General features: G+C 39.6%; 2 protein-coding genes across 2 annotated transcripts; one reads left to right on the forward strand and one right to left on the reverse strand.

Annotated features, from left to right (window-relative positions):
- The first annotated feature begins 196 nt into the window (after positions 1-196).
- LOC118271342 (xylosyl- and glucuronyltransferase LARGE2s) lies at positions 197-19,044 on the forward strand. Its single transcript, XM_050695859.1, has 13 exons — positions 197-614; positions 1,597-1,948; positions 2,620-2,818; positions 6,176-6,390; positions 7,004-7,336; positions 7,943-8,095; positions 8,971-9,148; positions 9,844-9,974; positions 10,674-10,829; positions 11,507-11,686; positions 15,725-15,817; positions 16,282-16,412; positions 17,298-19,044. Exons 2-13 carry the CDS (start codon positions 1,736-1,738, stop codon positions 17,446-17,448), a joined length of 2,133 nt encoding a protein of 710 aa, XP_050551816.1. The 5' UTR covers positions 197-614; positions 1,597-1,735; the 3' UTR covers positions 17,449-19,044.
- Positions 19,045-22,423: 3,379 nt separating this feature from the next.
- LOC118271212 (intraflagellar transport protein 57 homolog) lies at positions 22,424-23,654 on the reverse strand. Its single transcript, XM_035587208.2, has one exon. The coding sequence runs from the start codon at positions 23,599-23,601 to the stop codon at positions 22,480-22,482; it is 1,122 nt and encodes a 373-aa protein (XP_035443101.2). The 5' UTR covers positions 23,602-23,654; the 3' UTR covers positions 22,424-22,479.
- Positions 23,655-25,188: the final 1,534 nt, after the last annotated feature.

The following is a 25,188-nucleotide window of genomic DNA, read 5'->3' on the forward strand; positions in this document are numbered from 1 at the left end:
TTACAAAGCTCTCAGACTAAGATATGTGTAGAGTGCACACACCTTATATAGTACAAATAATGTAGCGTTCATCAGATAGATGTTCTATTGGAAGGTAGGTACTTTAGTACTTACACACGAACACCCCTGTTTCTTAAATATTACGTACGGACATATTTGGGCATAGACTTATTTAAAATGATAGCTCACTAGGAGACACTTACAGTTTTTTTATCTATGGTTCCATTGCGCGATAGTTTGACATTATCTTGTCACTTTGTCAGATGACAGATAGAAGTCAAAAATTTTAGGCTAAATACTGTTTCGGTTTCATTTTCCAAAATAAGTTTTAAAAAATGCATAGAAAATGTACTAATTGAGCAAATATACGAAAGAAATAAATATGTTTCAGTAAAAGGGCTACAGACAATTACTTGAATGTGATTAAAAATAGTTTTATACATGGAATTACAAAGTAATTCGGTTTGCGCTCTACACTATTATCAAATCAAATGAATCGTGATATTATGATTGATTGTGTCGATATTTTTTTATTACTCTCGTTTACTATGTACCCGGTTTGTTATCTGTGCAACAAGCAGTACCGGCTTTATTAAATCTATTGCGTGTGCAAGGTAGGAATACCTATGTAATATTTGTTTTATTAATTTTGTTATTTATTCATTTATTTAGAATTTAATATATTCTATATGTTATTAACTTATTATCACACGTTTGGTTTTAAATCAAAGGATACCCTCCAACCTTTATGTGCACATAATACAAATTAAGGTGAATACCTGCATAAATAACAAAATATTATTTATTGGAAGATGGTTGTAATTTATGTTTTACTCATTCTATAAGTCTTTGAACTCCCAAGAGGGTATGTAACTAGAAAAACTATGGCATGGTAATAAAACAGAAAGGACAGAGAATAATAACTCAAAAGTAAACAATCTTCAAATATATACATATAGATTTTAAATATGTATCTATAGAAGATACTAATAAAACATAGCCATTTAACAGCTTATACCTGATAAGCATTAAAAGATAAGTATTAAATTAATGAGATTAACTATATATCTTAAATACAAAAGAAATTTAAAAATAGTTATGTAAGGTACCTAGTATTGTCGGTCAGAATCAACAAGATACTTTATTGCACTTGTATACAATGACTGCAATATTAGGACTAGAGTAGTCTATAATCTATAAATATAAATAAATTTGGAGTGTCTGTTTGTAATAGTGAAATACTTAACCACTTTCTACTATATGCATATTATTATGAACATTCATACAATACATACATTAAAATAATACCTATTACAATTTTTGTCTGTCTCTTTGTTCTGGCTAATCTCTGAAATTGTTGAACTGATTTTGACTGGACTTTTATTAGCAGGTAGCTGATATATTAAGCAATAACTTAGGCTACTTTTGTTAGTCAAAAAGTCATCAGACTAGTTTTAAATATAATTTAAGTAAAATTTATTTAAGTAATTAATTACTTTAAGTAAAAAAATAATAATTTATTTAGTGAAAAGTCTTAAATATAATTAATAAATAAAACAATATTATTTAACTAAGTAATGTTTTACCTCTTTATAGGCAAAATAATGTTCACCGGCACGAAAAGTAATGAATTACTCACATATATAAATTCAATACTTAAACTCACTACAAGAGTAAATCACAACATTAGGACAAGACAGCTTTGACTCCGTAATCACAACACAAAGCATCAAGAATGAAAATGAAAACGAAAAAATTATGTACCCGACATTGGTTGGCAGCGTTTTTTGGAATCGGACTAGTACTGTATTTCTGGTGGCTTATATCAAAAATCAGTTTGCTGGAATCTCAGAACAAAGTATTTAAGACACAATTGAAGTACTCACAATATAATACCTTGGTGAAAAAGATGTCTGTCGATTCTGTGTCTACTTATGAAGTTCCTGTGGTAAGTTATCTTTGATTAACCGTTTGACTGCCGGTATATAAGACACAATAGAAAATACATTGTGTCTCACGTGGATCTGCGTTCCGGCATACAATGGGTTATATCACTTTTTCTTTGAGATATTGTATATAATATGTGTAACTGTACAAGCCTATACTTGGCATATATTTTTAACCAGTTTTGTTATGTATTTTAAGGTATAGCATGACCCGGTCAACTCTTGAAATCCATATTTGTATTTTATTACAACTTTCTCTGACCATAAAAGAGAACCACACAAGATTATAGAATTTAATGATTATACTTTTCGTTTTACTCACGTAACTGTTTGACGAGGAACTCAACTACTTTCAAGCCATGCTAAAGGCTCATATTAATGAGCTACATTCCGCGTATCGCGCTTCTACTAGTCTGCAACTAGTAGAGTCCGTCTTTAAACAGTTATGTGAGTAAGCCGAAAAACATATTAATTAATTTAGTATGTCCCTCGAAACTTATAATATGATCATTATATATTTTAATACATGAGAATAAAGTTCAAAATAATCACAAATATGTAGGAATAAGTTGGCCTGTTGGCCTTACACTATTCAAATATCCTTACAGCTAATTGTAGACTTATTTATACTGGTTAAAGAAGAAAAGTCTATTAACAGTTCTTAATTTTCTAGATTCCAGATGCAGTGGGTACTCTATGTGAAACAGTGCATATAGCGCTCGTGTGTATGGGCAAATGTTCGCGACAGATCACGCCAATGATCAAGTCTTTGATGCACCATCGACAGAACCCCATACACTTCCATTTCGTTGTCGATACGAATTCACATAGAACTATTAACACGCTGTTTGATACTTGGGACTTGCCTGATGGTAAGTGCTTGTATTTTTAAATAATATAGAAAATTTCATTTTGTGCAGCTAGCCCAAGGAGTAGCCTTTCACGCTGCTATTACTGAGCAAATTGCGAAAACTAAAATAAAAATCCTAATAATTCTTTGTCTGTAATCAAACCTGAAAACAATAACGCGCAATTAATCGACATTACATCTGCGACCACTCATCCAACGAGACAGTCAACTCTAGTCAGAGGCTAGGAAAATTTATACCTAATAATATTTCGAAATTGAATTTTTAAAACCTATAATCTGATATAATTTTGTTAGATACCTAGGTGTAGTTTAGTCTGAACAAAATATTCACCGTGTTCGTTTGAGTAATTCAAAACGTATTGATTTCCGTTATCTATGTGTTATGGATGAAAACGGATCGCAATATGTGTTGATAAGCGCAAACCTCGAGAGCGATTGAATCTTTTTTTACAGTTTTTTTTTTTATATTTTGGTCGTTCAGCGTTTATTACGCACTTCTGTGTTTATGATAAGTATTTGTATTAGAGTTTAGTGGTAGTAACTATAAAGCGGAGATTTGGCGGGCTAAGGAGGAAGCCCGCCGGGAGATGCTGGAGACTCTGAACAGAGATCCATGGGGGCGCCCCTATCGGATGGTGCGTGATAAGCTCCGCACGTGGGCTCCCCCACTGACTCAGAGTCTCCGGCCAGAGGTCGTAGAGGAAGTAGTCGGCACCTTGTTTCCCCGACTACGGAGGGGTTTCACCCCTCCATCCATGACTCCGCCCCCTGCGGTGCCCAATGCGGGCCACAGTGACGACGACGACGACATCGTTCCGGAGGTGACCGAGGCAGAAATGAGAGCGGCGGTGCGCCGAATGGGCGCCAAGAACACCGCCCCAGGACCCGATGGCCTACATGGCAAGGCGTGGGTCCTGGCCTCGGAGGCTCTCGGGCCTCGATTAATAGGTCTCTACAGCGCATGCTTGGAGAGGGGCCAGTTCCCACTTCAGTGGAAGACGGGAAAACTGGTCCTCGTGAAGAAGCCGGGGCGCCCTGCGGACTCTCCATCCGCATACCGGCCCATTGTGCTGCTCGACGAGGTGGGAAAAGTCTTCGAAAGGATAATTTCGAACCGCCTCGTCGCGCACTTGTCCGGATTTGGGCCGGACCTCGCGGATGGCCAGTTCGGCTTCCGCAGAGGGCGCTCCACGGTGGACGCCATCATGCGCGTAAGGGACCTCACGACGGGGACTGCAGTGTCCAGGGGTAAGGTCGTTGTAGCGGTGTCTCTGGACATCGCCAACGCCTTCAACTCCCTACCCTGGAGCTGCATACTGGAGGCACTCCGGTATCACCGGGTTCCTACCTACCTCCGTCATATAATCGAGGCCTACCTGACAGACAGGTATGTCATATACCCCGGTCACCAGGGCGAATGGAAACGGCGAGAGATGTCGCGCGGTGTTCCACAGGGTTCGGTTTTGGGACCGCTCCTGTGGGATATCGGTTACGACTGGGTGCTGCGCACCGACCTCCCGAACGGCGTTGGCGTAATTTGTTACGCCGACGAGACGCTAGTGTTAGCGCACGGGAGGTCGCACCAGGCGGCGGCCAACTTAATGGCGAGAGCGGTTGCGACAGTTGTTGATAGGATCCGGCAATTGGGACTCGAGGTGGCGCTCCACAAGTCCGAGGCCATGTGCTTTCATGGCCGCGGGAACGCGCCACCTCCGGGTGGGTTCCAAATAACGGCGGGAGGAGTTTCCATCGGCGTCGAGACGACGATGAAGTATCTAGGTCTCGTCCTCGACAGTCGATGGAACTTCGTGGAACACTTTCGACGTTTGGCTCCTAAGTTGGAACGGACGGGGGCTGCGCTTAAGCGGCTCCTGCCAAACCTCGGGGGCCAAATGCCTCCTGCCGGAGGTTGTACGCGGGGATCGTGCGGTCCATGGCCCTCTACGGCGCCCCTGTGTGGGCGCCGAACCTGATGCGGCGGCCAGCTCGGGCGCTGCTCACGTCTCAGAGGGTCATGGCCATCCGGGTGATCCGTGGATATCGCACGATCTCCGGGGAGGCAGCGAACCTCCTTGCCGGATTACCGCCGTGGGATTTGGAGGCGAAGGTGCTCGCGCGCGTGTTTAGTTTGCTGCCGCGCCAGATCAGTGCGTGGCGGGACGAGCTCCGGCGCGATCTCATGGCGGAATGGCAGCAACGACTGTCGCAACCGAGGGCTGGGCTCGCTGTCATCGCAGCGGTAAGTCCCCTCTTTGAGGAGTGGCTAGAGAGGCGCCACGGCGTCCTCACCTACCGCCTGACGCAGGTGCTTACCGGACATGGGAGTTTCGGTAGGTTCCTGTTCCTTATTGGGCGGGAGGAAACGCCCGGGTGTCATCACTGTGAGGACCGCCCGGAGGACACGGTAGAACATACGGTGGCGGTGTGCCCTGCGTGGGCTGAGCACCGCCAAGTCCTCAGGGATGTGGTCGGCGACGGCGACCTCTCGCGCCCAGCACTGGTTCAGGCCATGGTGCGGAGCGAGAGGGACTGGGATGCCGTCTCCTCCTTCTGCGAAGCAGTCATGCTAGCTAAGGAGGAGGCGGGGCGCGTGAGAGAACAAACCTCCTCACGCCCCAGCCGTCGCGAGAGACACTCCGGGCGTCGGGGATCGCGAGACGATCTCCGGCCACCGTAAGTGCGGGCCTGCGGACGGCGAGCAAGGGTAGCTCACCGCCCGAACAGAACCAGACCCGTGCGTACGGCGCGTAGCGTTCTGCGCGCGCCTCAAAGAGCCATCAGACCACCACAGATGGGGCCCAGCAGGGCTGATGCCTGATCCGGAGCTGCGGACTACCTAGCGGGTTTACCGGGGCTCCGGCTCAAAAAGCAGGAGAAGGAACGGGGTGGTTTTTAGTCAGTAAGAGTCTGACACTCCTTCTCGCCTCGCCCAAGGCGGGAAAAGTCATTGGATGATTTTCCCCCCTCAAAAAAAAAAAAAAAAAAAAAAAAAATGTGGTAGTAACTATAGACTATAACTTCCTTGTTTATTTTATTCTTTTAAAAAGTCTCAGCTTCGGTATTCGGCTCCCCAATTTCGCCCCCTTCCCAATCCCCGATTCCCCAACAACCCTTAAATTCCTAACTCCAAAAGACCGGCAACGCACTTGTAACGCCTCTGGTGTTTAGGGTGTCCATAGGCGACGGCAATTGCTTACCATCAGGTGATCCGTCTGCTCGTTTACCGGCTTATACCATAGAAAAAAATTATAAATCATTCAATTTTTGAAACTACTACTAATTTAGTGTATTACAAGTTGTATACACATTGTTTTGGATTGATTTCTTTTACCCACATTCTTGTCTCGCAAAATTTCAGTCAAATACTCATGCTACAACGCCGAAGGATACTTGTCACAAGTGCAATGGATCCGCAACAGCCACTACTCCGGTATATACGCGCTGGTGAAGCTGCTGTTTCCAGACATACTACCTGACTCCCTCAGTCAGGCAATAGTACTGGACTCTGATCTGACGTTCCTGTGTGATGTGGCTGAGCTGTGGGCCATGTTTAGGAATATGACTGATGATCAGGTAAGTTTAATGATGTGGGGTTTAGCATCAATGATTCAAATGTGTGAGGATTTTAAAGGTTTTGCTTTCGTTTTAAAAAAACGTTGCCCCACATTAGGATTTTCTCCTGTGTCGTGGGTGCGTTTACAAACATACAACTTCATATACACATGACACCCAGACCTGAAACAACAATTTGTGGATCACACAAAGAGTTGCTCCGTGCGGGAATCGAACCCGCTACCCGTTGCGCGGCAGCCAGTTGCCGGACCACCGCACCAACTGTGCAGTCAAAAAGGTGCTTTTCCACCAGAGATATGCTGTGTAGTTAACTGTGCTACGAAGATGTAATAGCTAAGCTGTAAAACTATGTGACCATTTCCACTGATACTAAGTTATGTAGCTGTGCGAGAAAGATCCGCCCATCCGAAGCCATCCATACCACACATGCATAGCACGCATCTTTTCATATAAAAAACATAACTTAGCTAAGTCATTCCATGTTTTTCCTCCTTTATATCTTTTGCACCAAAACCTTCACGCTATACTAATTGAACCTGTTAGCAAATTATGACTATTTCTATAATAGATTTCGCTAAAAAACAATGCCATTATCAACCACATTTTTTCACAGTTCATAGGCTTAGTGGAGAATGAAAGCAGTTGGTATTACACGAACAAACCCAACCGATGGCCAGCATTAGGCCGAGGTTACAACACAGGAGTGATGCTACTAGATCTCAAGAAAATAAGGACAACTACAGACTGGACGAGGCTATGGCGCGATGCCGTCAACGACAACATAAAAAGACTGAACCACACAACATTGGCTGACCAGGATGTCATCAATGCCATTATTAAAAACCAACCGCGCTTTGTCTATGATATGAGCTGTCAATACAACGTACAAATGTCCACTACGACGCTAGCTAAGAATTGTTATGGGGAAAATAAGGATAATGTTAAGGTAAGTTTGTTTACTTATGTATATAGTTCGTCGGAATTTATCATGTATCGGAGTAACATAAATATTTTAAAGAATATCACGAAATCTATATTAATATCTATCATGTAAACATACATTTTGCATTCAATACTCCAATTATGATAAGCTAACACAATCACTCATACATCACATATATACAATCAGTCAATCATAATAAGAAATGCCTACTAAAGCTTTGTTTGATTTAAAAAAAAATAGGTACTCATTCTTCTGAGACAGGACTCCGGCTCCGGCTTGTAGTTGTCATTTCTGTATGAGGATACTCGATTAATTTCAAACCACGACTGGGGTTTACAATTATAAACTGCATGCGTGACAATCTACGTCGCGTCGCTTATAGCGCGTAACCACTGTCATGTTTTCTTCAAACAAAACCTTTTTAAACGTTCTTTACTTTTCTTAAAAACGTTGCCCCCACTTTAGGATTTTCTCTTGTGTCGTGGCTGATTTTATAAACATACAAGTTCACATGACACCCAGACCTCAAAACAACAATTTGTGGATCACACAAAGAGTTCCTCCGTGCGGGAATTGTACAAAATAATAACTTCTATATTATAATTTCAGATAATACACTGGAACTCCCCTTTAAAATACGGCGTGAAGATCCGCGACGCTCACTACTTCCGCGACATACATCAGTCGTACGTGAACTTCGACGGGTACCTGCTCAGGGAGAAGCTACACAGGTGCACCTTCATACAGCACGTTACTGTTAAAGTTAGTATATATTCTTTATCATTTATATTCAGTCTTTAATGGGAGCTTTTTTTGACCGGGGAAAATCATTCTATGGCTTCTCCCGTCTTAGGCGAGGCGAGAGGAAATGACTAAAAGCGCGAAAAGTAGGAGTAGGAACGGGATGTTCCTACTCCTACTTTTCGCGCCGTAGTCCCAGTAACTCGCTAGGTAGTCCGCAGCTCCGGGTGCCTACCAACTTTTTGCGCACCAGATGGCGAGAATGTAGGAAGAGGTTTTCGTCCAATCACAGCATCCTTCAAATATTGAACGTCCAATGGTGTGGCACTAGCTAATTCCTTAGCCTTCTCTAATTCCCTAATAAACTAGCGCCATCTGTACCCTTTGTATAAGTTTGCTTTTAACCCATTGTATGTCGAAACGCAGATCTACGCGAAACACATTGTGTTTTCTATTGTGTCTCATATACTGAACAAGAGGTTATCCTATACCTATCAAGTCTGGAGATTATGACCAACTTCTTAAGACGACACCCATAGTCCTTTCGTAGATTATTACGTGCTAAATTAACTAAGTGATTACGGTTTAATCACATTAATGGAGAAAAGCACTACTAGTTTCGAGACACAGAGGGACTCTTCATCATGAGCAGTAGGATGCGCGACTTAGCCCTATACCTAATTCCATGAATAATTATGTAAAACTTTAAAATCTCACATTTTAAGGTCCGTTACAATATTTGTGTTGCGTTTTACAATATTTAAAATCGACGCGGCTACGTCGCGTAGCCGCGTCTGTAGTAGTAAACTGTGATTTCTTAGTTAATTTAGTATTTCTCACGACAGTTATTAAAAAAATATTATGCGTTATTAATGTCCTAATTATACACCTTACAGATGAACAACTCGGACCTATGCAGCAGTTTCCGCGCGGCCCAGCAATTGAAGCTGCGCACGCATCTCTACTTCATGGACTATAGCTATAAGAACAGTGACGGCTTCGATGTCACTCTAGCTCTACAGCTGTCTATGGACCGCCTACTGTTCCTTGAGAGACTCGTCAATTACTGGGAAGGTATTAAGCTAACTGATTTTTATTTAAAACTAGCTTCTGTCAGCGGCTTTGCCTGCGTTTCGTGGGATAAAAAGTATCCTATCAACCGAGTCAGATCATACCCTGTCTGTATACCAAATTTCATCAAAATCCGTTCAGTAGTTTCAGCGTGATTGACGGACATACATACAAACTAACAAAGTTTCACATTTATAATATTAGTGTAATCAATATTAATAGCCAAGAGTCTGATGGTGGTCTATCGCCATAGCCAGTAAAACCCTCGATCTTGTTCTTGGTAATATTTCCCCAATCAACTTAGTCATTTACCATTTCATTAAGGGCCCCGATGTAGCTCGAAACTAGGGGCCATCCATTAATTACGTCACACTTTAAGGGAGGGGAGGGGGTCGTAGAAGTGTGACTTTATGTGACAAGGGGGCGGGTCACATTTAAATTATTATAATATAAATGTTAAAACACGAACTTGGAACTATTATAGAAAAAAAAATCTAGATGTAAAATTATAAAATGTGACGTCACACTAGGGAGGGGGAGGTCTCACAAATGTGACCAATTGTGACAAGGACGGGGGAGGGGGTTAAAAATCATGAAATTTGTGTGACGTAATTTAAGGATGGTCCCCTAGTCGGACTTCTCTGAAAACTGACCGTTTTCTTAAATGACTGTACTAGTGTTTTTCTATTTGCCTACAGGTCCACTAAGCGTAGCTATATACTTAGCCGACTGTGATGTTGGGAAGTTGTTGAATTTCATAGAGAATTGGTCCGATACTCTGCGCGACAGGAAGAACATCGGATACCATCTCGTGTTTAAAACTGATCAAGTAAGTTGTAGTTTCTTTTTTGTGATTTTTTCTCAACTTAGTCTTGTTATGCGAGTGATTGGTGTCTTTTGCTCATTAAATGGCACTGACGGCCGTTGAAGTTGTTACCGTCAAACATTTTTTGACTGATTGTTGAATCACCGCCGCCCCTGGACACCCGAAACACCAGAAGTGTTACAAGTGCGTTGCCAGCCTTTTGGGGGTTAGGAATTTATGGGTTATTGGGGAATCGGGGAGATAAGGAATAATTAATTGGGCTTCCGGTAACTTTCCATTTACCATTATTATTAACTAGCTACTTCCGCGCGGTTTTACCCGCTCTGTTCAGCTTCTATTGGTCATAGTGTGATGTTTTATAGCCTATAAGCCTTCCTCGATAAATGCACTATACAACACAAAAAAAAATATTCAAATCGGAACAGTAGTTCCGGAGATTAGCGCGTTCAAACAAACAAAGAAACAAACAATCAAACAAAGTCTTCAGCTTTATAATATTAGTATTGATTGGGGAATCGGGGAGATTAGGAATAATTAATTGGGCCTCCTACGTGGAGGATTAAGGGGAAGGCCTTTGTTCAGCAGTGCACGTCTGCACGTCTCTCGGCTGATGATGATGATGATCAATTGGGCCTCCGGTAACTTTCCATTTACCATTACTATTTATAAATTAAAGTTATACGTAATAATTCCACATGGCAGGTACACTACCCAGTGAACTACCTCCGTAACGTGGCGCTGGAGAACGTGAACACTCCGTACGTGTTCCTGATGGACGTGGACTTCGTGCCCATGGTGGACCTCTACTCCCATCTCAAGGCCGCCATCAAACTCATCAACCCTTATCCGCAGAAGAAGGTATGTTTGAAAGTATATTGTGCTATCAACTGGTTTCATACATATTATGCTATTTCTTTTTTGATGTGGTATATCCCAAATGATGGATGACAAGTTCTGGAAGACAAGAAGATGAGAGATTTTGATAGTAAAAATTCACAACAGTTGCGCTTGTAGCTACTCTAATAATGCATTCTAATTAGTTACTGATGTGACGGTATATTGAGTAATTATCTATGAAAGTAAGATAGCGTAGTTTCTTCAAATGTGTTGAACGTTTGTCATTAAATGATAAGTAATTTTAATTAAAAATAATGAGATAAAATTAATTAATATTAAAATTAATTAATTAAAACTAGTACCCTTAGTACGAGTTTGCTTTACGTTGAACGAGATCGAAACGAGAGCGTGTTAGGCGCTCTGATTGGTTGGTTTATTCGCGCCGGCCAATCTGACCCGCCGGGTACAGAACGTCAATTTCATAGGTATAGTAGTATTCCGGAGCTGTGGACTACCTAGCGGGGTTACCGGGGCTCCGGCTCGAAAAGCAGGAGTAGGAACGGGGTGGTTTTTAGTCAGTAAGAGTCTCACACTCCCTCTCGCCTCGCCCAAGGCGAGAGAAGTCGTTGGATGATTTTCCCCCTCAAAAAAAAAGGTGTAGTAGTATTTTCTATTAATTATATAATGTTGGTACTTAGTGCCTGGTGGTGGCGGCGTTCGAGTCTGCGCGCTACCGCAGCTCGGTCCCGCGCAGCAAGGCGGCGCTGCTGGCGCGGCTGGCGGCGCGCGACCTGGCGCCCTTCCGCCACCACGAGTGGCCCCGCGGGCACCGCGCCACCAACTACACAAGGTGGACCACCGCCAACGCGCCCTACGAGGTACCAACCACTCTATTAGACATTCCTAGCGCCCTCTCATTTTGATAGTACAGTAAGGAGATGCCATAATGTGATTATGCACTATGACACAAAAAACGGCTCTGCCCAATGATAGTAAAACTAAAAAGGTCAAAGTCAAAGTCAAAGCATTTATTTCAATTAATCCTAAATTAGGCACTTTTGAAACGTCAAATTGAATTGTCCGTCAGTCTGTCTGTCAGTGAAGCTAGGCGCTCGTTCCAAAGTGTTGCTTCGAATGGAGAAGAACGAGCAAGAAACTCCATCGTTACTCTTTTCAAAAAATGTTTTTTACAATATCTCTGATACATTATTTGATCATTTACCTATTGTATATATATGTAGGAACAATGTAACGACAATACGACGTCAAAACTATGGGACAATAAAACCAATTTGTAAAGAATATAAATTAAAAAAGCGGGTTGTTTCAAACATAGTGCCCACATATGTACACTTACAATTTTGAAATAATGCTTCTATACAAATAAAAAATAATCTTTAATTTAATTTTTCAAATAAAAAATAAATAAATAACTGCTTGATGCCACAGGATCCCTAGACTACATTGGAATAAATTAGTACTTTAATTTAACGTGTAACTAGTGATCGTATTAGAGCATTGTCTAGTGTGAGCGAGTGTCCAGTGGAGCCGGACCAACATGCTGCCACACATTTTTATCTTCAATATAATCTGACAGTTTATAATATGCCTGTTTACACAGTTCACGCTTTATACAAGATTTAAATTTTTTCTCGTTCAGATTCAGTATGGTGGTTGGTAGTTTATTGTAACACTTAACACAAAATCCCATGAAGGATTTCTGCACTTTGGACAATCGGAATTGCGGTATAGCTAACTTATTTTTACCTCTCGTATTAAAATTGTGTCTGTCGCTTCTTTTTTCAAACAATTGTTGATTTTTTCTCACGTACATAATATTTTCGTAAATGAATTGAGAAGGCACTGTAAGAATGTTTATAGTTTTAAATAGTTCTCTCAAAGATTCGCGACGGGGCAAGTTATATATTGCTCGAATAGCTCGCTTTTGCAAAATAAAAATTGATTCTACATCCGCAGCTCGCCCCCACAGCAAAATGCCGTAAGACATTATGCTGTGAAAATAACTAAAATAAACAAGCCTTGCCGTACCTACGTCCGTTAGCTGCCTAATCTGTCTAATTGCATAAGCAGCTGAGCTTAGTCTCCCCGAAAGTGCTTTTATATGGGGCCCCCATTGTAATCTGTCATCTAATGTGATACCCAAAAATACAGTCTCCTTAACAAATTCTAACTTTTGTCCGTTCAAAGCAACATAACATTCGTTATTTTGTACGTTTGGCAAGCAAAATTTAATACATTTGGTTTTTTTCTCATTAAGCGCCAAGTTATTAATAGTAAACCACTCATAGACTCGAAGAATGGAGCTGTTCACGTCGTCAAAATTATTCGTACGTCGACCTATTTTAAAAATCAGTGATGTATCATCTGCAAACAGAACCATTTTTGGTTCATTTTCGAATATGAGTGGCAAATCGTTTATGTACACTAAAAAGAGGAAAGGACCCAATATTGAACCTTGAGGAACGCCCATTTTTATCTCAGGCCCTTGTGAATTAACACCGTTAATATGAACTTTTAGCTGCCTATCTCCTAGATATGATTTCAATAGACGGAGCGCAGTGTTTCTAATCCCGTAATGATTTAATTTCAGCAAAAGTGTCTCGTGGTCAACGCAATCAAATGCTTTTGAGAGGTCACAAAAAACACCTATGGCATCCTGTGCTTCCTCCCAGGCACCAAATATTTCTTTCATTAAAGTAACACCGGCGTCAGTTGTACAACGACCTTTAGTGAAACCATACTGCTGATGGTGGAAGATGGAGTTTTTATTAAAATGATGAAGCATCTGAGACAGTATCAACTTTTCAAACACTTTGCTAAGGACCGGCAAAATAGATACAGGCCTATAATTATTAGGTTCTGTGGTTTCGCCGCTTTTAAATAGTGGGATAACCTTGCTATATTTCATAAGGTCAGGAAAAACACCGTCATCTATACTTTTATTAAAAATCATAGCCAGACAGGGCGCTATAGTTTGAATAATTGTTTTGCAGACTTTCACTGATAGTCCCCAAAGATCTTCAGTTGATTTTATTTTAATTTCTTTAAAGACCTTTACGATCTCTAGAGGATTCGTATATTGAAAAATAAAGTCATGTTGACATGATTTTACATTTTTTTAAGCAAACTAGCTGAGAGTGTAGCTGAAGAATTTAAATCTCTAGTTATTTTAATAGGAATATTAGTAAAAAAATTTTCAAACTCCTGTGCTACATCACATTTTGAAGAAATTTGTCCAATTTCAGATCTTAATTTAATTTCTGAATTATGTATTTTTTTCCTACCAGTCTCGTTTTGTATAATTTTCCAAGTTGTCTTTATTTTGTCATCAGCTGATTTTATTTTATTGCTGATATAAAGACGTTTTGCGGCTTTGCACACTAATCTAAAAGTCTTTGAGTACGATGTTACATATTGTTGAAAATGGGGGTCGTTATTATATGGTTTCATGCCATAAAGATCAAAAAGTTTATTTCTACTCTTTCGAATACCTACAGTAGCCCAATCGCTAAATACAAATTTGGTATGAATATCTTTATTTTTGAGTGGCAAAATATTGTTAAATTCCTTGTTTAATAATTCAAAGAAATCGTTGTAAAACTTATTCACATTACTAATATCAAATGTTTTTATACTTAATTTACTAGCTAAAGAATTGTTTAATTTCTCCAAATTTCTAAGTGTAGTTTGTCTAAATCTTATTTGAGTTTTTAGCAAAGGCAAATAAGAGCTATACGCAACCATCAGTCCACAGTGGTCGGATGGCAAGCTATTTATAATATGTTTTTCTTTGTAATCACAATTACAAAAAACATTATCAATGCAGGTGGCAGTCGAGGATGTTATTCTAGTTGGTTCTAAAAAAACATTTTTTAAATTAAATGATCCAAACAAATTTAACAATTCCATACTGCTTGTACTATTTTCTAATAAATTAATATTGAAATCGCCACAAACAATTATTGACTTGTGACTAGTAGAAAGCTTTCTTAAAACATCCTCCATGACAGAATCAAATAAAGCAAGATTCTGATAATTAGGTGGTCTATATACACAAACTACAACATGTCTATCCAGCTCAACACAGGACAACTCAATGGTGTGTTCAACTGACAGTGCTACAATGTCTTTCCTTTCTTTAGATTTAATACTATTTTTAACTAATATTAGGGACCCACCATGTAATATTTGTTTTCTACTGAAATTACTAATTACATTGTAGTTTTCTAGATTTAAAGATGTTAGTTGGTCCTCCTTTAACCAATGCTCTGATAGACAAATTAAATCAAACTTAGTTTTTTCTAAAAACAGCTCTAATTCTAAGATTTTTGAGGAACAGCCTTGAATGTTAATATAAAATAATTTAAGGTTGTGCTGCTCCTGTGTATAATTATTTTGAAATAGTTTTATACTGCCAGAATTTACCTTATCATTCATATGATTGTGTATATCTATATCTATATACTATATTAAAGCTGAAGAGTTTGTTTGATTGTTTGTTTGTTTGTTTGTTTGAACGCGCTAATCTCATGAGCTACTGGTCCGATTTTAATCATTCTTTTTGTGTTGGATAGCGCATTTATCGAAAAAGGTTATAGGCTATAAAACATCACGCTACGATTAAAAGGAACCGAGCAGAGCGGGTGAAACCGCGCGGAAGTAGCTAGTAGGTTATAAGTGCTCAGAAAGTGGCACATTAAAATGTGGACAATTAGCAAGGTTTTTGTAGTATGTTAACGCTAGATTGAAAATCCCGCGCTCCCCGTAAAGTGGCACGCGTTATGTTAATGGGAAACCCAGTTATGACATCTTCTCTTTGTATTTACGGAAACTACTTATGACATCTATAGGTTATCTTTAATTATTAATATTAAAAGTTGTATTGTATATTCCAGGTGGAATGGCAGTCGGACTACGAGCCGTATCTAGTAGTGCACAGATCTGTGCCTAAATACGATACCAGGTTCTCAGGCTTCGGCTGGAATAAGGTAACGTTGCGTTTTATAGCCAGTGACTTGGTGCTCGCGTTACGATGAATTAGATATTTTACACTATAATTTCTCTTTTGAGTGCTACGTTAGTAAGGCTGAGCAAGAGTTATCGAGTTTGATTGCTACGTCGGATATAATATTGGAATATGGCCGTAAAAATACATGTATATCTAAGTACGTAAGTTTTTTTTATGGAACACGCCGGTAATTGAGCCGGATCACCTGATGGTAAGCAATCACCCCAACTCATGGACATTTGAAACACCAGCGTTACAAGTGCGTTTCCAGCCTTTTGGGGTTAGGAATTTAAAGGTTGTTGGGGAATCGGGGATTGGGACCTCACTTACACAACGAAACACAACACGTCGGTTTTCGGTGAGGCCGTAGTATCACTCCGGTCGAGCCGACCCATTTGTGCCGAAGCATGGCTCTTTCACACTTAACGTACGTACGCATTGCAGGTGTCCCACAGCGTAGAGCTGCGCGCGCAGGGCTACCGCGCCGTGGTACTGCCGGGGGCCTTCGTGGTGCACACGCCGCACGCGCCCTCGCAGGACATCACCGCCTTCCGCGCAGACCCGCACTACCGCATGTACGTATAGCTATTATGAATAAGGTCTGTTCTCAAGCTATATCCAACTACGTAATATATCAGAAGGGTGTCGAGGAAATAAAACATCCGAAAGCGATCACGGTATATTAGCGACTGAATACAATTACATCAACTGCGGGCGCAGCCGCATCGCTGCACAGTTACACATAATACATATATAATCTTATACTTAAGTACAAAGTACAATGTGTGTGCGTAGCCTACATACGTATACCCCCACTCCTCTACTACCGCGTGTACATACACCCCCACTACTCTAGTACACTCTTCTTTTTCTATTCATTCCAACTGTTACTCACTAATATCGCTTTGTAATATTAACACGATTGTCACCTCGCTCATTGACTTTTTTATATTCTTTTTTTTCTATGGTAAAAGAGAGAGAAACCAATAAAAGAGTCGACGGATCACCGGATGGTAAGCCATCACCAACGCCCATGGACACCCGAAACACCAGAGACGTTACAAGTGCGTTGTTGGGCTTTTGCGGGTTAGGAATTTAAAGATTGTTGGGGATTGCGAAGGTGAGGTAATTGGGCCTCCGGTAACCTCACTCAGACAACGCAAGCGTTGTTTCACATCGGTTTTATGTGAGGCCGTAGTCATCACTCCGGCCGAGCCGGTCCATTCGTGCTGAAGCATGGCTCTCCCACACCCCATTCTCATATACATATTAACCAAGGTCACCTCCAGATAAGTAAACTTTAAAGACTTTGTTCATCTAAATTACCTTTTCAATATTTTTAATAAAATTTCCAATATCTCCTGTAAATTCACCTTAACCAACGTGTTCCCTAGAATCTAAACACAAAACAAAATAGACTTTAAGAACGTCAAAATAAAATCTAATTTTCACAATTCCAGCTGCCTTGCCTTATTGAAACAAGAATTCATGGAGGACCTCAAGAGTAAATACAACATCACATTCAAAGAACCATCGAATTCAGACCCAATGTATCTAGCACAGGCTAAGAGTTTAATACTGAACCAAGCAGGTGATCAGGACCTGAACTGATGAGAGCTACCGTCTCCGCTTGTCAGAGGGCGCCAATGTAGCATCACGTCATATTTGTCCAATCACTGCAGCTCTCAAAAAATTATTGTCCAATGACCGCACATTAGCATGTAGTTGATTGGACAAAAGCAGCGATTGGACAAACTCTCTCGCGATAGCCCTGATTGTTATGTTTGTAACTATGGTTGTATTTATTCATTGTCTAATTGAACCTGTAGCATGTCTTATGAATGACTCTTAAGAAAATAGTATCTTTTAACTCCAAGAGTTGGCCATTCAATATTTTAATAGAGACGCTTTAATTTTTGCGCATCCTAGATGGCGCTGTTGTAGCTTATAGTCTTCTTCATTCAAGTATGGCTCTCAAAATGTTGACGTTAACAGATCAGAGGGCTTAGTACGAGTTTGTTTTACGTTTAACCAGATCGAAACGAGATGTCGCTCGGCGGTCTGATTGGCCGGCTCCATTGAACCAACCAATTAGAGGGTTAAATGCAGTAACGTTTTTTCGTTAAACGTAAAACAAAGTCGTACTAGACCTTCTGATATAGAAACGAATATACGTTCTTCATAAGACATGCAACCGGATTAATTAGATAAAATGTAGGTAAATGCCCCAATTTAGTACTGGTAAGGATAATTTATGTCCCAGATACGTAGTTTTTTACTTACCGGTGTGATCGAAAAATATGGTGAATATTTTATCGAGGTAGAATTACGGTGAGTGATATTTTTGTGTGTATAAAGATCTGGGCGCTTACTCTTGAAACCAATGTCAATGTTAATACAATTTAATAATATGTCAATAATTATATTCAATGTCAGCACTATACAACCACAATAGTAGCTGTTAAATTAGCATTCTATACATACGGAATATAAATCGAATTCATCTGTTAAAATAGCATTCCGAATATAAAGCCAAACTCAATACCGTTTAGTTCATTAAATATGCTACGCAATAGGCGCTAGTGTTGCAACTCAAGATAACAAGATTTCACAATATAAATGTCAATCGATCGGAATTGGATTCAAGAGTAAGCCCCCTGATCTATGTATCTCTATACCTGTAACAATATTCACTGTATTTTAATTTATACCTTTGAAGTTAAATCTGTACCCTTAGTATGAGTTTGCTTTACGTTTAAAGTAATCGAAACGAAAGCGCATTCGGCACTCTGATTGGTTGGTTTATTCGAGCCGGCCAATTAGAGCGCCGAACGCGCTCTCGTTTTGATTACTTCAAACGTAAAGCAAACTCGTACTAAGGGTACGGGTTGATTAACGTAAGAATTTTTTACTCACGTAAAAATTGCAATAATATTTGTCTATAATATCTTAAGTAGTCATCGAGATTAAATAAGTAAAATAATGTATACAGTGTATTATAGCTAGATATATATTATGTACATGTACAATGCATCAATTTTTGTATTTCAGTTTTTGCACCGTGCATAGTCTAAACTATAGTTGGGTCATTACAAGCGTGCGAATTCAGTCAAAAATAATCGGAACTCTCGCTCATTCTTATGGGCGCATCGGAACTCTCGCTCGCACTGCTAGTGTTATGTGTAAAAACTTAGTTAAAAAAAAAAAGATTTGTCGATAGTTATTAGAAAAGATAACGAAATAATATTGAAAGAATTGCAGCGTACTTGTTAAAAGATATTTTTAAAATCATAAAAAAAATTACAAATTTCGACGTAAAATACTAAAAAGATTAACACAGTTTAAATTTAAAGTTAAACACCTACATTACTTTTATTGCATTAATATTTAATAGTAATTAGCTAACTGATTTATCGATAACGAGTTGCGCAGCACTGTCACAGTCCTTTGACGTAAGAGTTCGGTTTGTAATGGCTCAACTATAACAATTAATTCCTAAGAATAATTACTGAGATGACGTATGTAATACCATTTATTTTGTTTAAGTATTTATGTGAAAAGTTGTCAAGCTGTTGTGAATTGAAAATCAATTAATTTATCTTAAATTCTTTGAAAGAAATCTTTAAATTATGTGACTTTAAGTGGCCGTTTTCACCAATCATCACTAAACTAAAATTACTGCCGCATTCAGAGATATTTCATAATTACTTAAACTATTCCTTAGTAACAATTTTGTATCGAAAACAATTGCTAAGGACTGGGTTAAGTAACCATTAAATAACTCTGAGTACAGCGGTTAGACTGAGAAAGCACCTAAACTAATCCCTTACTTGTATACTTAAGTGCCACTTACAGGGGCCTTAGTACGAATTTCCTTTACGTTTAACGAGATCAAAACGAGACGGCGTTCGGCGCTGTGATTGGCTTACTCCAATGCTTAGTGCATTCCAATCAGAACGCTGAACGCGCTCTCGTTTCGTTTTCGTTCAACGTAAATCAAACTCGTAATAAGGCTACAGATTGATAAATTAAAATGAAGAATGTCACCCATCCTAGCTTAAGGGGTCCTTAAAACTTAGTAGAGGTTGGCGAAAACGGCCATAGGAATATTATTTTTATATCGTGACAATTCCCGCCTTAGGCGTTTTTTTACTGTGTAGGTAGAATATAAGAGTACGAATTTGTATGGATATGGTATATTTGTTCATGCTTTATATACATTCCTGTCTTTTTTTAAGGCCGATAGTATACGTGACACTTAAAAGTCTTATTTCATTGATACAACATGGTGGTGCGACTAGTCGCGCAACCATGTTTACAGAGACACGCCAGAATTAATACTAGAGTTGATTTGGTTGCCGACAACTTTGTTGCGCAACAATGTTGATACTTTTTTTATTAAACCTTGCTCCACACTAGGATTTTCTCCTGTATCGTGGATGCGTTTACAAACATACAAGTTCACATACACATCACCTAGACCCGAAACAACAATGTGGATCACACAAAGAAAAGTTGCTCCGTGCGAGATCGAACTAGCTACACGTTGCGCGGCAGCCCAGTCACCGTACCGATCGTGCATTCTAATTAATGAAATAGCCATTTTGTTTCTTGCATAACTTAGTTCTACAACCATGATGTATCAAATAAATATGGCTCTTAAAGTGTCTTGTATGAGTATAAAAGGCCTAAAATACAAGAAAGGCCATTGCAGTATTTTTTTTATATCTTTTTTATGTATGTTTTATAATTCGGATCGTTTGACTGTATTATATTTTAGTTTTAATTATTGTATCGATATTCTGTTAAATCTGGTTAAGTTTTTATGACGATTGTGAATGTATGAATTGTGTAGTAAGAAATCAGTTTATAAATCACAGATAATGCCAAATGAAGATTGTCTCTAAAAGTGCGTCAAAATATGAGCGATTAGATGTACCAAAACCTAACAAAGAAATCTTCTAAGAATAATCAAAAACTTTTCATTTGTTCCTTGCAAAACCAAAGAAAAATTACTCTTCACTTATTTTGCGTTATTTTCTGAGGGTCGACGAATGTCATGGCTCTCGACCAGACGCGCAATCGTACTGTCGTTAGACAGAGAGACATCGGAACAAACACTAAGGATGGTTTGGTAGCCGGCAACTTAGTTGCGCAACCAAGTCGACACCAGGTTAGGAAGTACGTAGTATACTGAAATAAAGCTCTATATAAACTGTAGAGTATATGATAAAAATATTAAAATACTAATGGACACCGCGGATTTGTTTTGAACGGGAAATAATTTTGCGCATCATGTGTATTTTTTTTTTCTGACGTAAAGGCGTTTTTTTACAGTTTTTTAACAGTAGCAAAGCCAATAAAATCGAAATCGGTTCAGTTGTTCTCAAGATTTGCGCTCAAACACATTCAGTGATTGCTTTTTATATTGTAGAAGATACCTAATACCTTTCTACATTAATTGAAAATTATCAATCTTGCCAAACAATATAAACTTGTATAAAATCTTCGCTTATCTTTTAATACACAATATACACTTTATTAAAACTTTATTGCAACCTGTTGTACGCTATTTCATTGTGACAATTATGATTTTTACGTATTATTTTTACACTTCATTCCAAATTATACCTTTAAGGTAAGCTTCCACAGGCTCGCATCGTACGCATCGGACGGATCGCATCAAACGGATTAAGTTTTCAGACTGCGTCCAATGTATGCAGCGTTCGGATTGCCGACGCGAATATTAGCAATCGGATTGCTGATACCCCATTTACCTACTAGGATTTTTGGCATCGGCATTCCGTATGACGTCATCGGTACGCATCGCATGTAGGCATTGCCGATGAGCGGTCCGTACGATGCGGATCAGTGGACGCAGTTGTATGAGCTTCTATACAAGACAAACTAAAATACGTTGCGTGCGATGCGTACGATGCGGACCTTTGGACGCTTACCTTTAACTTTATATTTTTAATTGAGAACTGAGTGGCAGATGTGTCAATTTTTGCAGCTAATTTTATAATTCGGATATGATAAAATGATTTAATCTTTTGTATTTACGCATAATAAGTTACCTATTTTTCTATATTATGTCGCCAAAGAATGTATTATTTTTGAATATTTTGTTTAATTATTTTTTTAAATTGTAATCGTTGTAAGCACGCCAACACTTGGTGTATCTGTGAACATTTTTACGTAATATTACAAAAACAAAGAAATTAATCGGATCAATGTGTTTTATTTTCAAAGAAGGTATTCACACGTATAACCTGAATATCTTATTGTACACAATACATCCATATTGAAGTGTGAAGCACAGTTGGAGGAGTGGTTGAGTGACCGGCGGTTATGCAACGTGTCACGGGTTCGATTCCCGCGCCAGCCAAAAAGTGATAATGACATTTTTGGATTAAAATGGCCATTAGCCCGTAGTCAGGAAGTTCGGCGGTGTTTCACCCCCATGCCTCGGAAAACACGAACAGAGAGTGCTTGTACACTATATATCTTGTGTCATGGGCTAGTCTAGTTAGACATATGGCCACCATGACGGAAATCGATCAGGAGATTTATTTTAATGAAGTAACAGCAGACAAGGTAAGTAAAAATTGATTTTCGTTAACAAAACATCGAACAACTCCTTCAATAACTTTCAATGCCCACCATTTTGGATTCAGCATTCGTAAACAAATTATTACTATTCGGATTCTCTTTCGTAGTCAACAACCAAATTAAAATAATGATCTGGAAATCCATATCTTGTATGTCTTTTTTCAAATTCGCAACCGCTTTTTTCGCAGTCACTAAAGGAGAATTATCATTCATCGAGGATCCTTTAGACTCTGTCCTTTGTTTTATGTTTTCCACTTTAGAAGTCAATTCGTTCAACATTTCTTGTCTCTCTGTCACTCCTACACTAACATCTTTATATTCATTGGTTACTTTATTCAACTCATCCAATAACGCCCCGTACTCTCTGACTAACGGCTCAAATTGCTCATTCAGTATGTTTTCTCTTGCTGATATCTTGTCCATAACAGAACTTATATTTGTGTGGAGTTTGTTAAGTTGTGAACCAGTCGTTTTGTACCTTTCAAATAGTTCATCTCTGTACGTCCTCATTTGGGAGTGTCTTGCCCTCCAATCGCGACCGTCTGCTGATATTTTAAGTCTCAGCGCTGGTGCTACCCTCTCCAATTCTAGTTTCCAAGCTTCCCAATCATGAACTTTTTTGACTAAACTTGAATCCTTTTCTTCTACATTAAATTCTTCTTCAGATTCTCCGGAATATATCGCCATTTCTTCTTCAACTTTGTCTAGTAATATTTCTGTTTCGTCCTCAACTTGGTCTACATCATCAGCAGCTTCTTCAGGCTCTGGTATATCCACGATTGGTTTCTGCCATTCGAACTCCTCACATTTCAAAGCTTCGTCAGCCAGTACGTTTAATATATAACACACTTGTTCTCCATAGCCTTGTTTGAGTTTGTGCGAAGAGAAATCTACAGCAATGTCCTTTTCTCTCAAGATATCGAGGATAGTAGCGATTATACTGTTTGGATCATCTTCCTCGTTGGGTTGTTCAAATTCTTTCCCAGTTTTCCTGATCAGCCACGCAGCAGTGGATGCGAAAACGTAGAACTGTTCGCCCGGGTTCGTACTAGTAATGAAATAGTACCTACTCATCGGTTTCATTTTTATTTGCGAACGTAACTCGGTGTCCACTTTTAATAGGCGCAGTTTGTCCATTAATTTTAGATCCATTTTCCTTAATGTTTTAGGGAAGTATTATTAAAATTACAAAATAGAATCGCACGTATAATACTGCTTTATTCTTTGATGCTGTCAGTCTAATGTTTGGGCGCCGTTACCATGGTAACGTAGCGGGTTGCCATACTCAAAATCGTAATGATTCTATGAGTTCACGAGTTAAAGGATGGATATCAAGTTCTATCATAATATAATAGAAGATTTTTTCAAAATATTAGTTATAATAGAAGAAAATAATAAACTAGTTTCTATCAAGGACGTGGAATTAAATTTGCAACGTCCTTAGTTTCTATTACATAAATTCAAATAACTACAGAACTTTCATTTCTTGACAATTTCATTTAATTAAATTTAATAAAGTTCCTTATTTTCTTTGTGTGTAATCAGGTAGGTACTTACTTACTTATTATGGTTACCTACCTACGTAAGACTTGATAGTTACCAAACCACTAAAAAAAATTGTACTTAGTAGGTACAGTCATGCTAAACAACACAAGCAAATAATATTACATAGGAATACGCCTAGCCTGCCTATCCTTTCAGGAAAATTATCATTATTAATGAATAATAACAATTAATTAAAGAACGGAAGTTTACAAAACACGAGATATAATTACGTTTGAGGAATTAAATTTGGATTGAATGTGTTGTTTATTATATCAGTGGCCACTGGCCAGAGTAATGAGTAATCCCGTGACACACGACCGCTCCCTACGTCAAGGAAACCTACCTATAAATGGTTAGTAAAATTATTGAATATACATAATATTTTAATTCATGTATTTTTTTATACCACGACAGTGGCAAAAAACCGCACGACCCACCTGATAGTGAAGTGAAGTGGTAACCGTGGCCTATGAACGCTTGCAACACTTTGGGCATTACATGCGGTTTACCGACCTAAGAAACTATTATATTTATAAGTAAGTGGATATCACGAAAAACGGAAATGAATTGCACTGCCTAGACAACTGTCTGCTGCGTACATATTGAGACGCGTTCGTATCCCGCTCAAAAAATATAGAATTAATTATTTATGTAAACTACAAGCTGAACATTATACTATACAGACCTCGCTACTAAAGTGATCCAGAGCTGCGAACTGCCTAGCAGGCTACCGAGGGCGAACTGCCTAGCAGGCTACCGAGGACGAACTGCCTAGCAGGCTACCGAGGACGAACTGCCTAGCAGGCTACCGAGGGCGAACTGCCTAGCAGGCTACCGAGGACGAACTGCCTAGCAGGCTACCGAGGGCGAACTGCCTAGCAGGCTACCGAGGGCGAACTGCCTAGCAGGCTACCGAGGGCGAACTGCCTAGCAGGCTACCGAGGGCGAACTGCCTAGCAGGCTACCGAGGACGAACTGCCTAGCAGGCTACCGAGGGCGAACTGCCTAGCAGGCTACCGAGGGCGAACTGCCTAGCAGGCTACCGAGGGCGAACTGCCTAGCAGGCTACCGAGGGCGAACTGCCTAGCAGACTACCGAGGGCGAACTGCCTAGCAGGCTACCGAGGGCGAACTGCCTAGCAGGCTACCGAGGGCGAACTGCCTAGCAGACTACCGAGGGCGAACTGCCTAGCAG

This window comes from Spodoptera frugiperda, chromosome 9 (assembly GCF_023101765.2).
Source record: "Spodoptera frugiperda isolate SF20-4 chromosome 9, AGI-APGP_CSIRO_Sfru_2.0, whole genome shotgun sequence".
Classification (NCBI taxonomy): domain Eukaryota; kingdom Metazoa; phylum Arthropoda; class Insecta; order Lepidoptera; family Noctuidae; genus Spodoptera; species Spodoptera frugiperda.

What these genes read in the sequence shown, in the direction of transcription:
- LOC118271342 (XM_050695859.1), top strand. Translation starts at nt 1,736, where the DNA reads ATGAAAATGAAAACGAAAAAATTATGTACCCGACATTGGTTGGCAGCG. An exon ending in ACTCGTCAATTACTGGGAAG is followed by an intron (nt 9,149 to 9,843) that starts GTATTAAGCTAA and finishes ATTTGCCTACAG; the next exon opens with GTCCACTAAGCGTAGCTATA. An exon ending in TCGTGTTTAAAACTGATCAA is followed by an intron (nt 9,975 to 10,673) that starts GTAAGTTGTAGT and finishes TCCACATGGCAG; the next exon opens with GTACACTACCCAGTGAACTA.
- LOC118271212 (XM_035587208.2), bottom strand. Translation starts at nt 23,601, where the DNA reads ATGGATCTAAAATTAATGGACAAACTGCGCCTATTAAAAGTGGACACC.